At 40.8% G+C, this 25318-nt stretch overlaps 3 protein-coding genes across 4 annotated transcripts; 2 read left to right on the forward strand and 1 right to left on the reverse strand.

Moving 5' to 3' along the window:
• The first annotated feature begins 1603 nt into the window (after positions 1-1603).
• Positions 1604-14488, forward strand: LOC115687913 (B3 domain-containing protein Os07g0563300-like). 2 transcript variants are annotated; one of them, XM_030613620.2, is made up of 14 exons: positions 1604-1873; positions 3882-3963; positions 4089-4187; positions 5497-5827; positions 5914-6250; positions 6569-6665; positions 9439-9613; positions 9863-9942; positions 10204-10248; positions 10338-10604; positions 10953-11002; positions 11474-11587; positions 12020-12090; positions 13454-14488. In XM_030613620.2, exons 1-14 carry the CDS (start codon positions 1725-1727, stop codon positions 14227-14229), a joined length of 2673 nt encoding a protein of 890 aa, XP_030469480.1. In that variant the 5' UTR covers positions 1604-1724; the 3' UTR covers positions 14230-14488. The 2 variants fall into 2 exon arrangements, with proteins under 2 accessions (XP_030469480.1, XP_030469481.1); XM_030613621.2 differs by having other exon boundaries at positions 1605-1873; positions 10341-10604.
• A 129-nt stretch (positions 14489-14617) lies between these two features.
• Positions 14618-16731, forward strand: LOC115687915 (syntaxin-124-like). The gene has a single exon (XM_030613627.2). It carries the CDS (start codon positions 15679-15681, stop codon positions 16579-16581), a length of 903 nt encoding a protein of 300 aa, XP_030469487.1. The 5' UTR covers positions 14618-15678; the 3' UTR covers positions 16582-16731.
• A 1030-nt stretch (positions 16732-17761) lies between these two features.
• Positions 17762-19375, reverse strand: LOC115687916 (vacuolar protein sorting-associated protein 28 homolog 2-like). The gene is made up of 2 exons (XM_030613628.2): positions 19359-19375; positions 17762-18722 (listed from the first exon to the last, which is right to left on the reverse strand). The coding sequence occupies exon 2, from the start codon at positions 18605-18607 to the stop codon at positions 17978-17980; it is 630 nt and encodes a 209-aa protein (XP_030469488.1). The 5' UTR covers positions 18608-18722; positions 19359-19375; the 3' UTR covers positions 17762-17977.
• Between the last annotated feature and the right edge of the window lie 5943 nt (positions 19376-25318).

Consider the following 25318-nt stretch of genomic DNA (forward strand, 5'->3'; position numbering starts at 1 on the left):
CCGTTTTCACCTCCGGAAGCGAAGCAGGCGTCGTCGCCGCTACGTGATTCGCGTGTCCCATGCAGTAAACGCCCCATGACGACATCCGCAGCGCTTGCCTCCGCCCCACTCGCGCGCGTGCGTTCGCGTGCGCTCTCTGTCTCTTCTTTTTTGCCGCCGCGCGTGGGGTTGGAACTTGGGGTGGGGGGGGGGGTAAGTTTTTGGTAAAAGCCGTCCAGCGCGAGCCCAACTCCCGGGAGAAATTACGAGAGAGCCCCGAGCTCGGGGGTTTTTTCTCGTTGGATATTGTTTGGAAAAATGCGAACAAGTAAAAGAAAAAAGGCACCAATTTCCATGGATGGATTTCTTATTTAATTTATTTTTTACTTAATCAATGTTTTTAATTTAGGAAAAATCTCAAATAAAGACCCGAAATGTCATCATTTTCTCAAATAAGTGCTTGAAGTGGATTTTGTTTTAAATAAGAGCCTAAAATGCCATCGTTTTCTCAAATAGAGATATGAAGTGAACCTTATATCAAATAATGATCTGAAGTGACCTTATCAATCTCAAATAAGGATATGATTTTGCTAGCTAAAGGATATTTTCGTCCTTTATTTTTTTTCCTTTTTCTATTATTTTTCCATTTCTTTTTTCTTTTCCCTCTTCCTCGATTGGCCTGGTGGAGGTCACTGGACTCATGCGAGGGCTGCTCGCGACTGAGACCGGTGGAGGTCATTAGCAATGGCGAGGGAGAAAAGAAAAAAAAAGAAAAAAAGAAAAGGAACAAAATAAAAAAAAATAATACTTAAATTTTTTTGCTAAAATACCCATTCTCTGGCTATTGGAATAGTTACCGGCCGGTCAAAAGTCCTTATTTGAGACGATTTATCCACTTTATGCCCTTATTTGAGATACAATCCATTTTAGACCATTTTCCGAGAAAACGAGAGCACTTTTAGGTCCTCATTTGAAATTTTCTCTGATTTTTTTTAATAGAATTAATCATTCGGAATCCGACTAAATAATATTAATCCAATAAAATTCCCAAAGACACCGTTCGAGGCGAGCGCACTATTCTATTGGCGGCCGCGAGACAATAATGAATTCCGGCCCCAGTGGCGATCGTGGACGGCGTCGTCGTTTTTACAGACCGTTTAGAGAGAGTGAAAGAGGAGAAAAAAGAGGGAGCGCTCGAAACAAAAAAAAAAAAGAAAACGTGAGGAAAAAAGGAGGAGAGAGAGAGAGAGAGGAGAAAAGAAAATAGAAAAACCGAAACAAGAAACGCATCGGAAGAGAGAGAAAGCAGAGATAGAGAGAGAAAGAAGAGAGAGAGAGGCGACGCCAAAACTGAGGCACGACTTCGGACGTGCTCTTTAAGCCCTCTCTCGCATACGCACAACGCACGCACGAATTCCCCCCCCCTTCTTCTCTTCACTTTCTCTCTCCTCTTCCTCCTCCTCCTCGTCCAAAACCCTCTCTCTCCTCGATCTCTCTCTCTCCTCTGTGATTGCAGATCAGGGTCGCACGCCAACTCTCCGTTCCCCCGCATCTCGAGCTCCTCCTCCTCCTCTTCTCCTCTTCTCTCTCTCTGCTACTGCGGGCTGACCGACTGACTGACTGGCCGCCTCGTCGCGTTGAATTTGGGGGCGGGGATTATGCATTGCTTCCGGCCGTAGACGACGGCCGCATCTTCTCCCTCCTCCTCCGCTGCTGCTGCTGCTGCGGCGGCGGCGGCGGCGGCGATGGCGGCGCCGGCTCCCCCTCCTGCCCCGAGCTCGGCTCCGGCGAAGGCCTGCTTCAACCCGGAGTGCTCCGAGGCCAAGCCGGAGAGGCCCCGGAAGGGCTGGCGGCTCCGCGCCGGCGACTTCGCCGAGCTCTGCGATCGATGCGCGTAAGCCGGGCTCTTTTTTTCTTTCCTTCGATTTTCCCACTCTCTGTCGACCGTTTCGGTGCTGTTGGGAAGCGTTTTTCTTAGTTGGGTTCGGGTCAGTGTTTGTGGCAGTTGAGCTTTGGGGGGGGGGGGGGGGGGGGCGGGGGAGTGAGCGTTTTCCTCGCGGTAGTTTCGGTTTTTACGTTTGTTGACCCGGTTTGGAGTTACTGCTGCGCGGGCGCTTATGGGTGCGTTGGTATGGTCACGTGATTGGGGTTAATTTTGCGAGGAAGGATGTGGAGATTCGCTGCCTTTTGTGGTAATGGAGTCTTCATATGGAAAGGGTACTGTTGAATTACAGAGCTCAAGTGTGTTGCCATCCGCTGCCCCCTTTTGGTACATTGGTCTCATCTACTTTTGGAGCTGAGTAGTGGAAGCGGGAAACAGACTTGAATTGCTGTTTGGGTTTTTGAAGGACTTCATCGCTCGTGGAGAGTGTAGCTTATTGGGAGGCGAAAGAGCTTCGCAGCCTGACCTTATTCGCGGGGCATGCGTGATTTAGTCATACAATATCTGGGCATCTACGCGCGAGACCACGCCTCGCTCCCCCCAAAAGATTATTTTTTAGTCCAAGAGAAGATAAATTTCGCGCCTTTTGCTCTTTATGCGGACTTTTCTGCGCAGTCACTTGCTCAGCTTAATATAATCCATTTCAGAGTGGTATCTAGTTAGTCCAGATTGAGAAAGTAGAAGTGTGTTTCGAGGCAGAAAACAGTTGTGGCCAATGGGAAAAATTTGCCATGTTACTTTCCATGGCCTTGTTCAGTTCCTTTAGCATTTTGACTGCTTCCATCTGAAAGTTTGCACTGTGCAGAGCATTTGCATTTCACTTGATTCAGTCAAAGCAAATACTTGGTGCATGGCTCCTCAACTGTTCGAAAATTTCTGTCTAGAATTTTTTTCTTTAATTGAATCTTGATATTTGTATCACTGTATCAAACATCACTAATTGCAGTTTGCCATTCTCTGTTCTCCATTCACCATTCAACCATCATCCCATTCACCGTTTCCCGTTGCCAGTCCATGCTCGCCACATTTTGGTACTGTAACCATTGTGGAGGAGAAGAGACTGATTGAAGGGGCACATGTGGAATAATCACTTTTCAATAAGGGTGAAATCTTACCAAAAAAATAAAATAAAAACAAGGGTGAAATGGGCAGATTGAAACTTCATTACAAATTGGAGTGGCTTCCCAAGAATGCTTTAAAGCCAAGGCAAGGGGAGACCTGCTTGCACTTTGGGCATTATCAAAGCGACTTTGAGGCTCAAAGTCTTTCACACGGTGTTTCCAACACCTCATTGTTATTTTTGAAGGATATTTGCAACACCTCATTGTTGTCCCAAAGAGCTTAATGGGCTCAAAGCTCCTTTCAAATGTTTTGCCAAACTTTCCTTAAATCACTCCTTTCTTGATTAATGCAGTTCTCTGTTTCCTTAATCTGTTTCTGCTGTTCAGTTTGTGTACTCGATAGCTTAATCATGCATAGTATTGCTATGAGAATTTTCCTTTTCCCTTTGCTTAGCTTCTTTCTTCTATTCAGCTAGAGGACTGTAAATAGATTTTTTCATTTAGATTTATGATATTTGTCTTGATTTAATTACAAGGTTTTCACATTGTAAACTTGAACTTCATAAATTTTACCTGTACGATTTGATTGGTTACTATATGAAACAATTTGACTAGAGCGTGTGAATTGGGAGTGAACAAGTTCCGCCATGATCTATGTAAGATTTAGTCACAATACCACATTGACTTTTTAGTTCATTCGGGATGAAGAAACACAAAAGCCAAATAGTGAACGTGTAACCTTGATTTAATTACAGTATCTCGAAAGAACATTTCTAATTTAAGTTCCTTTCTAAGATTTGGGGACAATTTATAGTTAAGGTTGTCTTTATTTCAGCAATTTTAATATGTCAAATGATGGCTTTGTTGAATATCTTACTCCAAGTTCCTCTCTGCTTCAGCAATATTTATGAGGAAGGCAGATTTTGCGAAACTTTTCACCCAAATGCTTCTGGTTGGAGGTGTTGTGAATCATGTGGGAAGGTGAGGAGAAAACTAACCCCGATGATGTATGCTTCTTAGTTGATGTTAAAAGACAAGATATGTCAAATCGGTTGTTTTATTCTGTTGTTTTATATTTCATGATAATCGCTAAATTTCCTTTGCAGAGGGTACATTGTGGATGTATTGTCTCAGCTCTTGCATTTGCCCTGTTGGATCCCGGAGGAATTGAGTGCATGTCATGTGCTCGGAAAAACTTAGTCTTGGTAATTATGAATCTCACTATTGTTGGGTATCTTGTGCAAGTCTAACTTATTAGCCTTCATGTTCTCATTTATCAACCCAAGAATGAAAAAGTTCTCAAGTTCTGATCATATTGTGTGGCTGTTATGCTTATGCTCGGCATTGGTATATACTTTCTTTGTTAGTGTTTTGCTGAGAGCAGATGTTGAGATAAATATTTCTCGTCACCAATGTCCTTTTGAGAGATATCTGTGAGAGAGCTGAATTGACATTGTTGATGCACAAAGGCTCCGTTTGGTAAACTGAGAAAAGGGGAGGGAATGAAAGTGGGTGAGGAAAATATGAATGTTTTCAAATTTTTGTGAGAGAGACGCGGAGGGAAAGTTTTTAATAGTTCCCCACCCCCGAAATTTCCCCACCTCTTGAGTTCCTGAACAAAGCATAATAGTTGAAACTACAGAGACTGAAGTTCCTCTAATTGGTGGGATATGCCTGGTCTTGGAGGTTGGATCATTTACGATGTTGGTATATAGAACTAGCAGTTTCATTGAGCATCGCAAAGTATGCAAAGTGAAACTGAATATAGTGGCGAAAGAAAAGAAGAGTTACTGGTGCGATTTTGTCTCAGATATGCCATATTTTTGTTTTACTGGTATTTGACTTTTCAGCTTGGAGAACTGATGGACAACTTAGCAAGATAAACCATGAGCGTCAGTTATAGTTTGATAAATTTGTTGCGCATATTTTGAATGTCTATTTCTAAGCTTAACATGTGAAGCTTTTCCAAACTATCGTGCTTTGTCGTACAGTGATTATCTTGCCATCACAAGATGTCATTATAAACATGTTTCTTGCTATATGATTAAGGATGAAGCCAAAATTCTGTGCTCTATGGGTTCACGTGCCTACATCTAATTTTGGACATATTAAATATGTTTGTGCTCTTTGCAATAATATTTTTAGTTTTATGTACCAATTAATAAGGACCCTTGTTCGACGAAAAAAAGAAAAGGACCCTTGTTCTTTTGTGATGAGAAAAAAATTACTAAGCTGTTATTCCTGCTTGGACTTCACAACCTCTCTCCCCCTCCACTTCTCTTCACAGTCCTCTAGTAAAGTAGAAGTATCATTTCCATAGATCATCCAACTTAAGTGGAACTTTGTTTCTGGCATGAGATTGGTATATGGTCATTTTTATGTACCATTTGAACAGCATATGTGTTTTCTTCCTATTCACCATCCTTCACTCGTGTGACATGACTCTGTGACATGACTCATAGATAATGATGCCTCTCTTTTAACTGAAGTATTAATTCATGTTTACCTTTTCAGACTCCAAATCCAGCATGGCCATCTTTGGTTTTCCATGCACCTTTTCCTGATAGACTTAAGGAACTTTCTGTGAAAAATTGGAATCAATTAGCTGGATCAGGTCCTGTACCTTGGAGGCAGGCACCTACTCTGTTTAATACATCCATGTCCCGTCCTGAGCTGCAGCCTAGGGCGCCACATGATGCATCCACAAGCATGGATCGATTTGGAGTTGGTGAACGGTATTCTATTTCTTCCATGGACAATAGGAGAATAGAAGACTTCTCCAACAGATTTATGAATGGAAATGTGAAGCTTGGTGCAGTCGAGAAACTTGAAAATGGCATTGCAGGTATTGCTTTTCATACTCTGATGATCATGTGAGGACAATCTAGAGGGTTCTTGAGATAAATTCCCGCTTTCAACATTTTCTTACAGGACCCAACAGCGACGACCACCTAAATCCATGCAAGATCAATCCTCAACAGTCGACCTCTGTGAAGGAGGATCCATCTACTCCACCATATGGATTGGCTGTGCCGCATGCTTCGGGCAATGACTCAAATGGTCACATAGGACTTGCAGGGCATTTTCGGCCAGCACCCTCAACGCTGGGAAAGCATTTCTATGGAAGTATGCTCAATGATACTAACTCATCTGGTGAAAGTCATGCACGTAATGGAAGGCCTCGAGGAGATGCCAGGGGAAGGAATCAATTACTTCCTCGTTATTGGCCCAGGATAACAGATCAAGAGCTACAACAAATCTCTGGAGAGTATCCTTTTGTTCTATGTGCTTTTTTTAATTTATAGCAGCTCATAGAAAGATGGATTTAATAACTTTCTCTATATAATTGTTTTTGGTGTTTTCCCCAAGAAAGTAACTATAATGCGTTGATAGAACAGGGTTACAATTTCAATAGACCGGATGAAAATGACTTTTGACTACTGTTTATCATTCAAAATCCAACTCTTTAGCTCAGCACGTTTTTTACTTCCATTACTTGTTCAGTACAATATCAGCATGGTGGAAGGTTCAGTTTCACCTCTGCTAATAATTAGCATTCATGATCCTATTCCTTAACTTTTAAAAGCTCGAACTCTGTAATCACTCCTCTGTTTGAGAAAATGTTGAGTGCTAGTGATGCAGGTAAAATTGGACGTTTGGTGCTGCCAAAAAAATGTGCTGAGGTAAGACCATCTTGGCTAAATTGTTACAATTATGAGATTTCATTAAGAACGTTCCAAGGGGGTACCGCCCCTATTCAAAAGGGCTTCGAGTAGAAGCCACCCATATACAAAGTTAGGCACAAAAGGCTGTTTCTAATATTTCCAACAAACTAGAAGTATGAAGTTTAACTTCCTGCTATACAAGAAGTGAAGAGAGATTGGGAATTTTTCCATCGCGATGGTATGTAGGCATTATTTGAGCAGTTCCTCTGCTGCTTTAGAAAAGCGGTTGAGCTTGTATATTGAACCAAATGTAGAGGTGATTGGGGTGGCTTTGGTCTTTAACATTTTGTTTTAGCTTTTAATTGTGCAATTGGAATTTGACCTTTATATAACATTAATACTGTGAAACTTGAAAACATTATCATCTAAAGTCATTTGGGATTTTCCTTCTATGATTTTTCAAAATTAGACTTATTGTTCACCATTTGACAAGAGAGTAAAAATATGATGGGAAAGACGTAACAAGTCCTTTTTCGTACACTTCCCTTGTGGGCTCTTAGATAGTTTCCACTTTCTCCAGGTTGGCTCTAGTTTGTTTAATAAAGGCAATTAGAGGAACTATATGTGGAGCAATTAGGTATAAATTTATGTTGATCCGTCAGAATTTGGTTGTCTCAACTCTATTAATAATCGCCTATGAACTTTTTTTTGGGATTACACTCATCATTTCAAGTTTTAGATCGAGCCGATCCATTTACACTTATCATGGGAAGGAAATTCAGTTATTTGGGCCCTAGAGGATTAAGTAGGCGAACTGCTGGTTTTCAGATATGACATCTACAGTAGTAACTTTAGACTTTTTCGTGCACAATTTTTGGCGGGAGATGCTTTAGAAGTACATAAGTGATAAGAATAAAGTTAAACATAAGAAGGAAAAAACAAGCAAAGAAAAATTATGGCAATTTCAAATAGTCTTTGAAAGATTGGTATTTCTAAAGCCCCTTTAAAAAGAAAAACCTGTAGTTCAATATTTAACATTTTCCTTTCGACATCAATTTATATTATATTATTTTGGAATATTGCACGTAACCCCTCTCCAACTGTGGTCAATTGCAAACTGCCTCTTTTTGTGTTGCAACTTATTCCTCATCTCTTTGAATTTGTTGCGAAATAGAAAAGCTGATCCTAATATTGAACTTAGTTGAACTTCTCAAAGTTGTTTTACCTCTAGAAGGAATGTGCTCCTACGCAACCTCTATGCCATTTGAAGCATCGTGAATCACATTCTATTTTCCGTAAGTAAAGAAAAACTCACTACACTAAGAAGTTGCAAACCCATACGAGAAAAGCTCAAAGCCAAAAGAGAGCTCATTTACAAGAAAAGAAACCCATGTATAATTTATAGCATTTATATCAAGAGTAGATCCCCACTATACCTCTAATCCAAATCAACCTATTCCCCACAATACCAGAAGTCTATAGTTGCAAAGCAATTTTCACGTAGTGTTTGGATAGAGGGGTTTTCGCCTTCGAAAGGTCTCTCGTTCTGGTCTTTCCAGACCACTCGGAAACAAAAAGGGGAATTGAGGAAATCCATTTTATATTATGACAAGGGATCTGAACACCCTTCCATGCTCATAGCTCTTGCTTAATAGACCCCGCAATGACCCAGCTTGAACCTATAGAAGCATATGTCAAAGCCCAAACGATTCTTGTCCTTGGAAAGTTTAGAAGATACATCACAGTTTCTTCCTCTTTTTGTCAAAGGAAGTACCTGTTGGCCTAGACTTCTCTTCAAATTTGCTACACTTTGGGTTGCCAAAGACGGCAGCCCAAGGTGTACCATTAGTTTAAATATTAATTGACTAAGGTATTAAGGTCCGCAGATCTAAAGATGTATGGGTTTTGCTGGAAATTATGGAGATATTTGGGTTAAGGAAGGGGCAATGGGGTGACTCCAACTAATTAATAGTCCAAGAGGGAGTTTGCAATGACTTTAAGGGTATTTTTGACACTTTATGATCTGGGTGCCTATTTGCAGTAAATTTCAACAATAGATAATTGAAAAATTAAAAGAACAGGGGGCAAAATTGCAATTGATCCCAAATTGGTTAGGGTGGTTTTGCATTTTTCCCCCTGGCAATGACAAGTTGTAAAAAAAAGCTGCAATGAGGTCTGACCATAAAGAATTAAGGTCGAGTTTTGTGCTCACAAAATGGAAGTTTGATTATTTGAAAACCTGCCATTTTGGAAAAGGCTCTCATACATTGTTAGAAGTTTTGTAATTCTATCTGGGTCTTTTTTGTTAATTCGTCCTATCAAAGGATGTCAAAATTGCTAAAGCCACAAACAGATAGCGTGATGAACACAAATGTGAAAGAAGCTTTAGGGTTCGGCCATTCCTGGGCCATGTGATGAAGAACTGGTCTAGACAATACTCAACTTGAGTTACGAGAACACAAATGTTTTTTTTCATAAAGCAAAAGTTATTTTGCTTGTTTCAAATTTGAATAAAAATAAGGGCTTTTTGAGAACTTTGGAACATCTTTTGCATTTCCAAAACTTGGAACATCTCTTGTTTATGATTTAAATCTTGAAGGATATCTTCATCAAGTTTCTTGGGTGTTGGCATTGCACTCAGATTTCAACATTCTTTTTTGAACTTTCTACATTTTTTCCATTTTCCTGGAGTTGTAAAATGGGTGGTTCCTCTTTTGGACCCTCTTCTGAAATTTTTTTGTTTTTACTTATTGCAAAAAAAGTTTACAAGTGAAATTGTGGAACTGTACAGGCATATTTTCCGCCTATTTCTCAGCCTGAAGGATTGCCTCTCAAAGTTCAGGATGCCAAAGGCTCAGAGTGGATATTTCAATTTCGATTTTGGCCCAATAATAACAGTAGAATGTATGTTCTGGAAGGAGTCACGCCATGCATACAGTCCATGCAGTTGCAAGCAGGAGACATAGGTAAGATACTTACAGTTGCGGAATAGGATGCATCAAACTCGATATTTTACCCTCTAGGAACTATACATGATTGGATAGTGCAGTACTACACTTATTAAAACTTGTTTGGCATAATCAGTAGGAGCAATGTTGTTGTCGACAAGACCTTTCGTCCTGAGTTACTGCTGCTGACAAATGTCATTGCCTTATTTCTATAAGTTTTTTATTCTTCTGGCTATAGGACTGAGATTTGATTTTGTTCCCTCTCAGTAACCTTTAGTCGGTTAGAACCAGAGGGAAAATTGATCATGGGATTCAGAAAGGCTTCAACTGCTCCCCCATCTGATCAGGTCTGGACTCGTGCAATAATTGACTTTTCCTGGCTTTATTTGTGTACATGCTAGACCTCGGAGATATCATTTACCGGCTTCCTGAAATGTAAATGGAACTTCTTGTTTATATTGCTTAGTAATGCTGTTGATTATCTGAATCCTATGCCAATCTTTTTGTTTGACTATTCTAGAAGAAATAAAAGCTTTATATAGCATGTCTGTTTCAATATGTTTCAAATTAAATTGAAGTATAAATTCTTTATTTTCATCTTGCTGCAGGAGAATGAAACGGCTAAGAGTAGCAGCGGAATTACTGTGCAAGATGTGAGTACAATTCAATGGTTGAGATTTTAAATTTGGGACTTTTGTTCCAAAAGCAGTCCACGAATTCTAAGCCTTTTCCCCCAATGTAGCAGGCTGAATTGGCAGATCCTAGTTCATGGTCTAAAGTTGATAAATCTGGATACATCGCAAAAGAAGTTCTTGGGGCTAAATCTTCCTTGTCCAGAAAACGGAAGAGTAGTACCTTGGGTTCAAAAAGTAAGCGACTGAGAATTGAAAATGAGGACGTTATAGAGCTGAAACTAACATGGGAAGAAGCTCAAGGACTGCTTCGTCCACCTCCTAATCACAGACCTAGTGTAGTGGTAATTGAGGGCTTTGAGTTTGAGGAGTATGAGGTAAAAGACTTTTTCATATTCTTTCATATGAAATGAGCTGTTTTCAATTTTTTACATATTGGCTATGTACATGAATGCTTTCCCCTTTACCAAAAGGATAGAGACCACCTCTACCAGATAATTATTCTATTAAAAAGCCAGAACTATTGAGAATCTAATTACCTTGGCTGACCAATACTCTACACTTTGTCTGTTGTGGTTTGGGTGAAAAGGGGACCAAAAATTGAATGAAGATTTTGGTATATGAGTATTAGGTGGTGTATGGTGGTTCTTTTAGCTCTGAGATAATACGCAGGATAAATTATGCTGTATGGAAAGGCTTGATTTGTGACACGTTTGTTATGGCAGGATGCTCCAGTACTCGGGAAGCCAACAGTTTTTAGGACGGATGCTGTGGGGTAAAGTACTTTGTTTAGAGCTCCAATTATTGCTTTTTTTTTCTGTTAATGTCAGAATCTTGTTACATGAGTAAACTACTTTGTTTAGTGCTCCAACCATTGCTTTTGTTACTGTTCATTTCGGAATCTTGTTACATGAGTAAATGGAGTTGGTGTTCTGACACACAATTTAGAGATTATGGATGTATATTAATGTGATAAGCATGAAAACTAGTATACATCAAATACTAGTTAGCATAAAAGCTTGTGAACCTGAAACGATAGCTGCAATTTTTGTAAGGATCACTATGTTAAATGAGAGATTCGTTCATCATCCCTATGAATGTCTTCTTTGGAATGCTGCTCTCTGCTAAGAGTGAATCCCTATCACTATATATATTAAAGTAATATGCAAATGGTTAGTGTTTTTATTTTGTGTTTGTTTTGGTCAAATATATTCTGAGGCATGTTTTTGTATTTCATGTGTATCAGAAAAAAGATTCAATGGGCTCAATGCGAAGACTGCTTGAAATGGAGAAAATTGCCAGCTGATGCCCTTCTTCCCTCAAAATGGACTTGTGCTGATAACAGTTGGGATCCAGAAAGGTACTGTAGTTTCCACTCTTTCCTTGAAATGGGTTATACAGCCGTCATGCCTTAGTATTAATGTTCACGCATAAATTATAATGTCCCCATGAGCTTTTTGAAACTAGTTCTTATTTATAAGTTGTAGGATACATTAGACTTGTAGATTTACAGTAGTCCTTTTCTCTCTGTGGTGGGGAATAGTATGCTATTCGCAACTCTATCAACAAATAGGGAGCTTTGAGTGATATGATATTTCTCTGATTGCTGATCTATGACTTTTTTCCTATTATTGTTTTGGGAGCCTCTGGTTCTGTTATGCCATGCTCATTAGAGAATGTCTTCGCTCTTTTAACTGTTGTCATTTGGCCATTTAACCTTCACATTTCATAGAAAAATATGTATATTACCTTGCTCATTCAATCCATAGCTCTAAGTATTATGTTTCTTCAGATCATCTTGCTCGGCGGCTCAAGTCTTGACGGCAGAAGAGATTGAAGATATGCTATCTAATAATAATCCAGGTATGGTTTGCTTGGGACACTGATAGATGGATAGACTTCCTGTACTTTGGTTTAAATTAATGAGACAAAAAAATATTACAATATGACTGCCTACACTCTTATTATATTACTGGTTACAGATTGCCTCTGTTGTGGCCTATGACTTTGTCATGTTGCCTTTGAATGGTACCACATTTATAATCTTGGAAATGGACCAATATTACAATGTGGAGACAAAAATGAGTTAGATCCTTCAAGGAGGGGAAGTTTGGATTTGTTTCAGAAGTTGTTTACATGGCTTTGCCAAATATGCACAGAAGCAAATAGATTTGCCACAAACCGGTATTTAAACACAAACAAAAGTTTTTTTCCATATCCATAGCTATGTGCTAGTACATGCGCACATGTATCCAAAAGATAATAGCAAGACTTAAAAGTTGCTATTTGTTTCATAGTATTATTTGGAGCCTGAGAGAGCAAAGACGAAAATCTTTGCTTATAGAAGACCAGAGTCTTCTATTATACATGTTTGTTGTCCTATTAGCGTAAGTACATGCATTATGGTTCATGCATATTAATCACTGTTTGCAACCCAGGATTCCTTTTACCATCAACCTAATGGCAGTTGAAGGGTTCTGAACATAGTACTATTGTTGAGTCATCTGGGGATAGCCTGTGTTCAGTGTCTAGATTAACAACAAAATGAGGCTTTTCTTTCAAGAAATCATATCTCAATAAATGGACCTTGGCCTAGCAGCGAGTTATCCAACTGTAATGGGAAAACTTGCAGATTTGAGACGTAGGAGCCTCTTTGGAAAATAGCAAGGGGAGCTGCAAACAATGGATAACCATTGCATAGTGCGGATCCTCGTGCTTGGGTGCTATTTCTAGGATGCTGTATGAAATGCCTTACAAAATTCCTGGACAGTAGCTCCCTCATTTTCTACAATTTGGTAACATGGAGTAAGAACTCCCAAGTGAGTGGTGTAATGGGACCATCAAGCACAGATCAACGGGTATTTGGTTGTTGCCTAGCTCAGGTCGGAGCAAGGTGCCATGGGACCTTTGGCCCTGATTTATCTTAAACTGATGGAAACTTCTATATGGTTCATTAGAGGACCTGCCTAGGATCTGTTGAAGGGCTTGAATAATAGTACAAGGTCCAAATCCAAAGTGACGAAATTTTATTAAGCCTAATTATTCTTTTATTCTAGGCAGCCTTATTCAACTGAGATTTTTCCTCAGGGGTGGGTGTGGGGAATGTTTAACTTTATTCACATGTAGGAAATTGAATGCTGAGCAAAAAGTTTGGTGTATTGAATTGTATCTTACGGTTTGATGGTTTTTTGACTTTGATCTGATTTCCATCATTATGGTTGTGCAGCACCTTCTAAGAAAGCCAAGGCTCCTAAACAAGAGAATATGGAAGCACTGGAGGGGCTGGACACTCTCGCCAACCTAGCAATCTTAGGAGAAGGCGAGGTGCTCCCGTCATCTTCTTCACCATCTCAAGCCACAACAAAGCACCCTCGGCACCGACCAGGGTGTTCGTGTATTGTTTGTATTCAACCCCCTAGTGGAAAGGGCCCAAAACACAAGCAGACATGCACATGTAATGTCTGTCTAACTGTGAAGCGCCGTTTCCGCACCCTGATGCTGAGGCGCGAAAAGAAACAGTCGGAGAAAGAAGCGGAAGGTTCGCGCAAGAAGTTGCAACACCAGAACCTATCACTCGCAGAAAAATTACCAGAAGACGACCCTTCACAATGCAATAACAACACTGCAAATAGCAGCCCAAGCCAGAAAAAAGCTGGTAATGATGGTTCTGATGACGAAATGAACAGGATTAAAAGCTCGGGTTCACCTTTTAAAGGTCAGATTGATCTTAATATTCAGCCGGAGCGGGAGGAGGATCTCTCGCCTGGGTCAGATTCTGGTGGTATGATGAAGTTGCTGCATGATGCCACCCAGAAATATCTCAGGCAGAGATTTTCGACCTCAGACAGCTTTAGGAATTCCACAGGCGATCCAGCCAAGCTGGATCTAGATGGCGGCGAAAGGCCTGTCGGCGAAAGGCCTGTCGGCGACGCGGTAGAGAGTGGTCATCAAGAGGTCAACGAGGAACGAGCTAAAGCTTTGGCATCTACCGTGCATAAATGAAGTATTGTATACCTAACACTCATTGCTGTGTTGATCCTGAGGTAGGGTTTTTGCTGTGTTTCCGAGGCAGGCCTGGGACAGGTATTTGTAGTTGTACATTCATCCATTTTGAGATTGGGCTATTTTAGTTCCTGTACATAGGAAGAGAGTAGGAATTAGACCGAATGGTTGAAGGCCATTGATTTTGCTGATTAATACACGATTTTATTGCCCCGTTCACTGTAATATCAGCCGATTTCCAGAGTTTTTAAGAGCAAAACTGATGCGAGTACTGTGTTTTCTTCCTTTATAAGTGGTGGTTGCGCTTGCTCGAAGCAACAGGGACCTAACCAGCCCGTTTTTCTGACCTTTCAAGAGGAGAAGGAATTAATACATTTTGCCGGAAGCGTAAGTGATGTGTTTTATGCGTTGGCTCGGAGAAATTCAGACTTGGGCATCAAAGTCTCGGAGCAGCGATCCTGCATCATTATAGCTGGTTGTTTGCCCATGCTTCACATGCTGTAAAGTCTTAGCAACGTGAGGGTGATCGACGACGTCAATGGCATTACGGAAATAATCCAAATTCTACTTGTTCGACTTGTCTAAGTACTCACTGATAACACTATATAGGAGTTCCTTCATATCCTGAAGGGAAATAATAGGTACTATGTGAGAGTGATCCCAAGCAAAGCATCCCCAAATTTAAATTCGCCTAAATGCAGTCTACGTATTGCCCTCTTAGCATGCGTATCTCAATGTTCTCTTTCATGACAATCAAAGTCGCCGGTTGAATATCGTTTTCCTTTAACAAATTCTTGCACACGAAATTCGCGTCCCGTAAGTCAGCACAAACCTAAATGTAAGTCTCACTTATTTTGAAGATTCTCCCTAGCCAGCTGCAGAATAAGATTTTTTAAATTTCTTGACAGATCTAAGCCTAGATTATTTCATAAAAGTTTGGGTGCCGCGTCTGTAAGATATGCTGTCAGCAGAAACATAAGCCCCACTAAGGTTTCGGTGGTCTCTGACCAGAACTGTTAATGCTCTTCACGACCCACATTGAAGCTCTTCTTCTGAGATGGTTGACATTATACGTGTAAACTTGTATTGCTATTAGCTAGCATTGGGGGTCGACCAGGCCAGTCTTAGCTACTTCCCCATCTATTTCTTCCAATTTCCGAAGGGCGTACGCTACACTTTACTCAGAATTTCAGATCCCTTAAGTTGGTCAAGATGAAAAGATAAGCAGCTTAACGTTCTCCCTTTATATATTGCAGGCGATAGTTCTGTTCTTCCATCCATCTTCCTGAAGCAACATAATTACGGAAAGTGAAGAGGAGGATCATTTCCTACATTCCCACAAGGCATGCACATTTAGTTACTCAGGACTTTCTGCATTGCCGAGAGTTCACTCAGACCGACTCCATCGCAAGAAAGGGCACGAGAGAGTGACGAAAAGGGTTGGTGAAGATGAATGATTTGTTCTCCAATTCGTTCAAGCGATACACCGACCTGAAGGAGCAGGTATACCTAGATGACACCGATTCCAATAAGGAAACTGTCAACCTTGACAAGTTCTTTGAAGACGTTGAAAGAGTGAAGGAGGACACAGCTCAGGTGGAGCAGCTCTACAAGAGATTGCAGGAATCGAATGAGGAGAGCAAAATCATCCATCACGGCAAAACAATCAAGCAGGTCCGAGACCGTATGGACTCAGATGTGCAACAGGTCTTGAAACAAGTCAAAATCATCAAAGGCAAGCTCGAAGCCCTTGAACATTCCAATGTGGCCCACCGGAAGCTTCCTGGGTGCGGCCCTGGTTCATCAGCAGACCGGACCCGGACCTCGGTGGTTATTGGACTGGCAAAAAAGCTCAAAGATATGATGGATGATTTCCAGGGCTTAAGGGCAAAAATGAATGCGGATTATAAGGAAACCGTGGGAAGAAGGTACTTCACAATCACGGGACAGAAGGCGGATGAAGAGACCATTGACAACCTAATATCGAGTGGAGAAAGTGAGAGTATTGTTCAAAAAGCAATTCAGGAACAAGGGAGAGGTCAAATCTTGGACACGATATCAGAGATTCAAGAAAGGCGCGATGCAATTAAGGAGATAGAGAAGAACCTGATTGAGTTGCACCAGATATTCTTGGACATGGCTGCACTGGTGGAGGCACAAGGTCACCAGCTCAACGATATCGAGTCTCAGGTCGCTCAGGCCAGCTCGTTCGTGAGGCGAGGAGCAGATCAGCTTCAAGGAGCGAAGGAATATCAGAAAAGCTCTAGGAAGTGGGTGTGCATTGCCATTATTCTTGGTGCTGTTATTGTCTGCTTCCTGATAATACCAATCTTAACATCAATTAGTCACTAACAGAAATAAGAAGAAAGGGAATGTGAGTGCAGAGACCCAGTTAAGTCCACCGCTGGAGTTTTGCAGAATCCAAGGGGAGAAAATCAGCTAAGGATTTTCTCATACATGGAAGGTCCATTATAGTCTGTTCTTCGTTCCTTCTTCTGTTTTTTTTTTGGTTAAAATCGTTCCTTCTTCTGTTTCTCTTTTCTCTGTCTAATTTTATTTGTTTCATCTCCTCTCCTTCAGTAATCCCCAAGATAACCTGATTTGTAGAATTCTTTGCCAAGTAAACATGGACAGAGCATCTGAATTTCTGTATTATCCCGCAATTGCGAATATGCGAGTTAGATATTTGGCATTCAATCTCATCTCCTCTTTCTTTGACAGTTTGAACTTTTATCCGGTAAAACCAGAAGACAAGTTGCCGAAGCCAACAACTGAGATATGAACAGAAATGACGCGTTTTACTTAATAAAAGATCAGTCTACTGATAAAATAGCAGTAACCAGCTTAGTTAAGCAAAGTGCCTAGTACGACATTGGGCGTTAGTGAATCGTTATTGATGCTATTGCTATAGCAGAGAGAAACAAATGGAAACAAGTCGATCATAATATAACCGCAGAGCATTTCGTCCGCTGCTTTAGTCAGACGATGGTTTTTCTTGCCCTCGACAAGACAAATTACTGCAAGATACAGAATTATAGCCTTCCTTTACAATAAATATAAATCGGGAGCATCGAGAAAAAGATGGCCTTATTTCTTGTAGGTAATAGACTTATGCTTCCTATAATTGCAATGTATAATTATACCCTATCAACTATCATCCAAAGCCAGCTTGAAGCAAGATAAGCAAAATAATCCTTTATGCCATCCATGTAATTACGATGAAAATGTCTATGATCTCTGGTAGACCTCAAGTAACACTAACAGACATTTGAAGACTCAAATAAGCAGCAAGTCAACACACCTGAAACCTATGAATTAAGCATAACTACCAGGCTCAAGGATTTGTTGAACGAGCAATTACAAATTTAATTTTCTTTCGGTATGACTTCAACTGAAGCCCAGATTCTCCTGAAAGGCAAGTACCACAAGTTTCAGCACTCAGACAAGGATTTTATCCATAAAGAAGGTCCATCGGTCATTTCCCGTTATCAATCAAGCGGAGGAAAATAATAATAACCATGCAAACATCAGAAGAAAGGAAACTATCTCGAAGCGCTTCTAGATCAATAATCCCATCATTCCACAGGTCACATTTTACAAAATCAAAGCCATCCAGGCAATCACTTTCTAATGCTATGATACAAGAGACGCCATCATTTTCTACATATGAGATACGTAGGTCTAAGTGTCTAACCAATATCCACAAAAAGCAGAAAACGCCCAAGTTGTTTTTCCACACCAAAAGATATCAAGTACCGGAATTGGGTAAAGCTGCCATGAACGAATTGTATGAGGACTCCAAATCAAAGTGGAGTTGCCGGGCCTGCTGCTCTGTTAGCTCATCCGCTGCCCCCATCTTGGAGAGCCTCGAAATCCAATCCCTCATCTTTGTCTTCCCCTCAAAATCTGGAGGCAGTATGGTCAGCTTATTGAGAGAAGCAGAGAGATCTGAAAGCAGTGGATGCACCTGATCCACAGCCACCATATTCAATTTAAGTGAATCCATCGCTGTGATAAAGTTCTGCACGCATTCCGCAACGATGGCGGCTGAGGTGGTTGAAGACGTAGCTGCCGCAGCCCGATGCTCCACTGTGGCAGGGACACCCGACACAACCAGGCGGTTTATGGCGGCAGGACAATCCATCTTGTAAGTGTCAGCGAACTGTTCAATGTTGGGAATGGTGTCTTTCAATGTGGAGGCCAGGGTTTTGAAATGCGTGATGAGCTTTTGACACTCGATCTCGTACTCGGATGGAGATATTATGTCGCGAATATACGCCTTTTCCAACTTCTCAGTGGCTCGAATTATAGCATAGAGCTCAGCAAAGTTCTCATACATATCCCTTTCACGCTTGTCATTCCACAGCTTCACCTCCATTTCAGGTGGATAGATCGGCGCGCAGATTTACTAGTGAGGAGTTAATAGAGCAAGTGGGAATCCCTGGCAGGGCGGAGGACTGGAGAAGATAACAGGACACGCGCAAAAACCGCACCTTCACCAATAAATCAAATGCCAAGAAAAAGAAAATTACTGAGGGAAATGCTTATAAGTACTATCTTGCTAGAAACACCAACAATCGATAAGCTTGATAAACATAAACACGATAAGCGACACGCAGGTCCATGTGATCGAGCAAACCCAAAGGCAACAACTCACAAAGCTTCATTGCTTCGGGAGAAAACACAAACCAGGGCAAAAGCAAAACAGAACCAAACGCTGAATGCTGAAATCAGAACCACCTAGCAATGTCATCCAAAGCAAGCAAGGCAAACCCGCATCACCACTCAGAAAGACCCACCAGCGTGACTACAACCAGGCGTAAACTACGGAGCTAAAAATTTAACAAAAAAGCGCAATGATATCGATCTCCATAAGAAGTTAAGACAAGAAACCCAAACAAGTGTCTTTCAAATCCCAACCACGTCCCCTGCACCACAAACTCCACGACCATCAAGAATTATCACCACCATCATCACGGGTCATCAGAGATACATCAAACCCAGATCAAGAATCATCCGTAACTGGAGATTCAGCTCATATCATCACCACCAAAAGCAAAAACTTAAAGCCCCAGGTGCCCATAAAAAAACCATCTTTCACGAGAGATAGAGAGAGAGAGAGAGCTTACAGAGAGGAAGAGAGAGAGAGAGAGAACGCGGCTGCAACGTCGTGAAGATCGCCGTCGCGGGAACTGCAGAGGGAGAGAGAGAGAGAGAGAGAGAGAGATGGCGTTGCGTGTGGAAATAGCCGCGGCGATTAATAACGCCGACGCCATTTTCGGGCCATGTACGGCGTTGCTGTTGGGGTGGAAATTACGTTTGCGTCCTTGGCAAGGGACCGGTGCAGTCACGGCATATAAACGACGTCGTTATATTTGTTTCGCGAAAAAAAAAATATAATTATTTATATCACTTGAAATGAATAATCAATGCGACGACAATTTATATTTAAACACTTTTGTAAGCAATTAAAATATTTTGCGTTAATCCATTTTTTGTAAGCAATCCAAATCATTATTTTTTGGAAATTTTTTTCCAAATAATTCATTTTCCGTAAAACAAACGGGAACCTTAATTGCTCGATCACATTGGACTCGACCTCAATCCTTTTCAATGGAAAGCCGGATTGATGATCTTAGAATCCTACTTCGATCAAGTGCGAATCCATTCGGCCACTTCCTCTTTCTTTCTCGTTCTCCATATTGATGGCTTGCTCGTTTAGTGCTGCTAATTATTATTGGAGGATGCTTGTCAGCGTGTGTATTGGGGTCAGAGCACGAGCGTCATTCTAAGTCCTCTAATCGACATTTCACGGCAATGTGGTCTCAATAGCCAACAGGCGACGGCCTAGGATCGAAGTGAAAATTTGATTGAGTGAAAACTGGAGGGAGGTCAATTACATTGGTTTTTTTTTTGTTGAAATTACATCGGTTGGCACTCGTTAAATTTTACTGTTAAATTACTTAGATGGATGATGCATGATAGTTGTCGAATGTACCAGTTTGGAGTTTTAGCTCCGTTTGTCACAGGTGTACCGATTTGGAGTTCTACCTTCGTTTGTTATGGTTTGTTACAAGGTATACCCATTTATGATTTTTCTTGTAATAATCTAATTTAACGGAAACTAACAGAAAGGAAACTTATCACAAATATACAAATTTGGGATTTTTGATCGTCAATAAATTATTATGGAGTAAATTTCTCACATATTTACCTGATTTAATTTTAGCTAAAATTATAATAAGTGTACCGATTTGAATTTTTACTGATTTTTATTTTGGTCGAATTATGAAAGGGTAATTTGACTTGTAAGCAACTGTTGTGATGGGTATGTAGGAGTAAAATTTGGAATGTCCCATAGTATACTAATTTGAAATTTTTAGTGATATTAACCCTATAATGTGGTACATTATAGGATATCATGACCAGCATGCGAAAAGTTCAAAAACAAGAAGAATTAATTCACGTATTCGAATTTTTATCATAATTTGTCGCACAAGATATATGCCAAATTTTTATCACAGTTCTGAATGAAACCGATTACTCCATTTTGATTTATGATTCACACATAACCAAAATCTCGGCACACAAAATAAAAATTTGGCATATACAATCTACCCCATTTTTAGCATGGACGAATAAAAAATTTGCACATCTTCAGTTGTTCGAATAAAAATTTTGCACACAAAATATGCCAAATTCAGGGTGATCATTGCTAAATCATCACCCTGAAGAAGCTATGCGACATTTATATGATGTCTTATTCGAACAGCTGAGGATGTGCAAATTTTGCGAGATTGTATAATTATCTTAGATCGCAGCTTTAGCAATGAGGATATTGCAAGCTTCTTCCGTGACCTCGGCAAGGACGTTGTGGTCAACATTCAGGGCAGCCATTTAGGATCACACTTTGCGATGGTGAACATATCTCTTAGGCATGAAAGAATTTATCTTTGCTGGGCGCAACTTGTAAATACATTACTTGCCAACCCATAGTCGGTTCTTTCAACCCTAGCTATTATAGTCACAGTTTTAGGCGGGGCTTAAACTGTGTACACCATGCTACAGTACCCGCAAGTAGCGTATAGAAGCTTGTCTTACTATGTAGCATGTGCCGAGATTTTGGAACCGATTACTCCATTTTTAGCATGAACGTTCAAGGAGGTCTTTAAGCGTCCAAAACAACAGTCGAGAGTAGATTTACTATCTTCAGGGTCCCGGAAGGACGATTTGCCGAGGCGTGCCGGCCTCGCGTAGTCTCCATTGGATCCTATCATAAGGGAAAATCACAGTTCCAGGTTCTGCAATGGCACAAGTTGAGACTACTCTAGACTATGCTGGAGAGAATTCAACCGTATGGTGTGCGCCTTGAAAACTTGATTAATATTGTGGCACCACAAGAAAAGAGGATCCGACAGCTATTCTCACAGCACCGACAATTTCAGTGCAACTGAACTTGTGAAAATGATGATTGTTGACGGTTGTTTCATTGTTCAGATCTTGCGTCAAATTGCACACAGGTTGATAAGATCCTAATAAGGAATAAACTCATGATGGTTTCTCTTGTGCGACTGGAGAACCAGATACCTTATTTTGTTCTCAAAAATTTGTTCGAGGCGACTAATGTTCCAGAAACCAAGACCTTGTCCTATCTTGCCCTCATTTTCTTGAATGAGTTTATGGATTTACTTGAAGGAGAATCAGATTTATTTCCTTTAGATTGAGTGCATTTACTGGATGCATTTCGTAATTTCTTTATGTCAAGAGAGCTGCAAGTGAAATATGCTGTAGATGACAACTCATCTTATGCTTCAATTAGATCGGCGTCCGAGCTCCATCGGGTCGGAATTGGATTCAAGCCGAGGGCAGCTAAGACTGTCATGGGGATCGCATTTAATAGGGAACGTAGAACACTGGAAATTCCATATATATCAATTGATGATCCTTTCAATAGCATTTTACCTAACATGGTAGCTTTTGAACAAAGTTTTGGCAAAGTGACCGAGTATGTAACAACCTATGCGACATTTATAGGATGTCTTATTCGAATAGCTGAGGATGTGCAAATTTTGCGAGATTGTAGAATCATCTCAGATCGTAACTTTAGCAATGAGGATATTGCAAGCTCCTTCCTCATTATGGGTGCACTATCCCCATCATTATCTTCCTACCTCATAAGGAAAGGTCTTTCCCCTTTTGGGCCGGTTGTGGGCGAGGAGGGATTCGAACCCCAGACAGTCCTAGTTCAACTGAAGCCAAGATTCTCTTGAAAGGCAAGTACCACAAGTTTCAACACTCAGACAAGGATTTTATCCATAAAGAAGGTCCATCTCCCATTATTTATCAAGCAGAGGAAAATAATAATAACTAAGCAAACATAAGAAGAAAGGAAACTATCTCGAAGCGCTTCTAGATCAATAATACAATCATTCCACGAGTCACATTTTACAAAATCAACGCCATCCAGGCAATCACTTTCTAATGGACCAGAACCATCTAAAGCTTGTGGTACTTACCTCCTCGCCCACAACCAGTCCAAAAGGGTAAGGAAGATTACGATGGGTATAACGCACTCATTGCTAAAGCTGCGATCTGAGATGATTCTACAATCTCGCAAAATTTGCACATCCTCAGCTGATCGAATAAGACATCCTATAAATGTCGCATAGGCCGTTACATACTCGGTCACTTTGCCAAAACTTTGTTCAAAAGCTACCATGTTAGGTAAAATGCTATTGAAAGGATCATCAATTGATATATATGGAATTTCCAGTGTTCTACGTTCCCTATTAAATGGGATCCCCATGAGAGTCTTGGCTACCCTCGGCTTGAATCCAATTCCGACACAATGGAGCTCGGACGCCGATCTAATTGAAGCATAAGATGAGTTGTCATCTACAGCATATTTCACTTGCAGCTCTCTTGACATAAAGAAATTACGAAATGCATCCAGTAAATGCACTCCATCTAAAGGAAATAAATCTGATTCTCCTTCAAGTAAATCCATAAACTCATTGAAAAAAATGAGAGCAAGATAGGACAAGGTCTTGATTTCTGGAACATTAGTCGCCTCGAACAAATTTTTGAGAACAAAATAAGGTATCTGGTTCTCTAGTCGCACAAGAGAAACCATCATGAGTTTATTCCTTATTAGGATCTTATCAACCTGTGTGCAATTTGACGCAAGATCTGAACAATGAAACAACCGTCAACAATCATCATTTTCACAAGTTCAGTTGCACTGAAATTGTCGGTGCTGTGAGAATAGCTGTCGGATCCTCTTTTCTTGTGGTGCCACAATATTAATCAAGTTTTCAAGGCGCACACCATACGGCTGAATTCTCTCCAGCATAGTCTAGAGTAGTCTCAACTTGTGCCATTGCAGAACCTGAAACTGTGATTCTCCCTTATGATAGGATCCAATGGAGACTACGCGAGGCCGGCACGCCTCGGCAAATCGTCCTTCCGGGACCCTGAAGATAGTAAATCTACTCTCGACTGCTGTTTTGGACGCTTGAAGACCTCCTTGAACGTCCATGCTAAAAATGGAGTAATCGGTTCCAAAACCTCGGCACATGCTACATAGTAAGACAAGCTTCTATACGCTACTTGCGGGTACTGTAGCATGGTGTACACAGTTTGAGCCCCGCCTAAAACTGTGACTATAATAGCTAGTGTTGAAAGAACCGACTATGGGTTGGCACGTAATGTATTTACAAGTTGCGCCCAGCAAAGATAAATCCTTTCATGCCTAAGAGATATGTTCACCATCGCAAAGTGTGATCCTAAATGACTGCCCTGAATGTTGACCACAACGTCCTTGCCGAGGTCATGAAAGAAGCTTGCAATATCCTCATTGCTAAAGCTGCGATCTGAGATGATTATACAATCTCGCAAAATTTGCACATCCTCAGCTGTTCGAATAAGACATCCTATAAATGTCGCATAGGCCGTTACATACCCGATCACTTTGCCAAAACTTTGTTCAAAAGCTACCATGTTAGGTAAAATGCTATTGAAATGATCATCAATTGATATATATGGAATTTCCAGTGTTCTACGTTCCCTATTAAATGCGATCCCCATGAGAGTCTTGGCTGCCCTTGGCTTGAATCCAATTTCGATCTGATGGAGCTCAGATGCCGATCTAATTGAAGCATAAGATGAGTTATCATCTACAGATATTTGACTTGCATCTCCCTTGACATAAAGAAATTATGAAATGCATCCAGTAAATGCACTCTATCTAGAGGAAATAAATCTGATTCTCCTTAAGGCAAATCCATCAACTCATTGAAGAAATGAGGGCAAGATAGGACAAGTTCTTGGTTTCTGGAACATTAGTCGCCTCGAACAAGTTTTTGAGAACAAAATAAGGTATCTGGTTCTCCAGTCGCACAAAGTCTCGCACAAGAGAAACCATCATGAGTTTATTCCTTACTAGGATCCTGTCAACCTGTGTGCACTTTACAATTTGACGCAAGATCTCGACAATGAAACAACGGTCAACAATCATCATTTTCACAAGTTCAGCTGTACTGAAATTGTCGGTACTGTGAGAATAGCACTGCCGGATCCTCTTTTCTTGTGGTGCCACAATATTAATCAAGTTTTCAAAGCGCACCATACGACTGAATTCGCTCCAGCATAGTCTGGAGTAGTCTCAACTTGTGCCAATGCAGAACCTGAAACTGTGATTCTCCCTTATGATAGGATCCAATGGAGACTACGCAAGGCCGGCATGCTTCGGCAAATCGTCCGAAAAGTCCTTCCGAGATCTTGAAGATAGTAAATCTACTCTCAACTGCTGTTCTGGGCGCTTGAAGACCTCCTTGAACGTCCATGCTGAGCATAGATTGTACAATCCTCAGCTTTGCACAAGATATAGAGGACCAGAACGACAAAACAAGAAGCATTCGAAACGGACTCGTCAAGTCATTCTCAACTAACATGAAACTAAGTTGTACGTTTTATCGAGCATTTGGCGAGCGAGTCCTAGCTAATGCAAAATTTCGGCAGAAAATTTTAACTCCACAGCAAAATTTCTAAGACTCGTTCAGACCTCTCCAGCCAAGAACAGGGAATGAAT

This window comes from Syzygium oleosum, unplaced genomic scaffold (assembly GCF_021117445.2).
Source record: "Syzygium oleosum isolate NSW1041296 unplaced genomic scaffold, Sole_v2.1 Sole_v2.11, whole genome shotgun sequence".
Taxonomy (NCBI): Eukaryota; Viridiplantae; Streptophyta; class Magnoliopsida; order Myrtales; family Myrtaceae; genus Syzygium; species Syzygium oleosum.

Coding starts and splice junctions, on each gene's coding strand:
- LOC115687915 (XM_030613627.2), top strand. CDS start 15,679: ATGAATGATTTGTTCTCCAATTCGTTCAAGCGATACACCGACCTGAAG.
- LOC115687916 (XM_030613628.2), bottom strand. CDS start 18,607: ATGGAGGTGAAGCTGTGGAATGACAAGCGTGAAAGGGATATGTATGAG.
- LOC115687913 (XM_030613620.2), top strand. CDS start 1,725: ATGGCGGCGCCGGCTCCCCCTCCTGCCCCGAGCTCGGCTCCGGCGAAG. Junction 11,003..11,473: donor TTTAGGACGGATGCTGTGGG/GTAAAGTACTTT, acceptor CATGTGTATCAG/AAAAAAGATTCAATGGGCTC. Junction 12,091..13,453: donor GCTATCTAATAATAATCCAG/GTATGGTTTGCT, acceptor ATGGTTGTGCAG/CACCTTCTAAGAAAGCCAAG.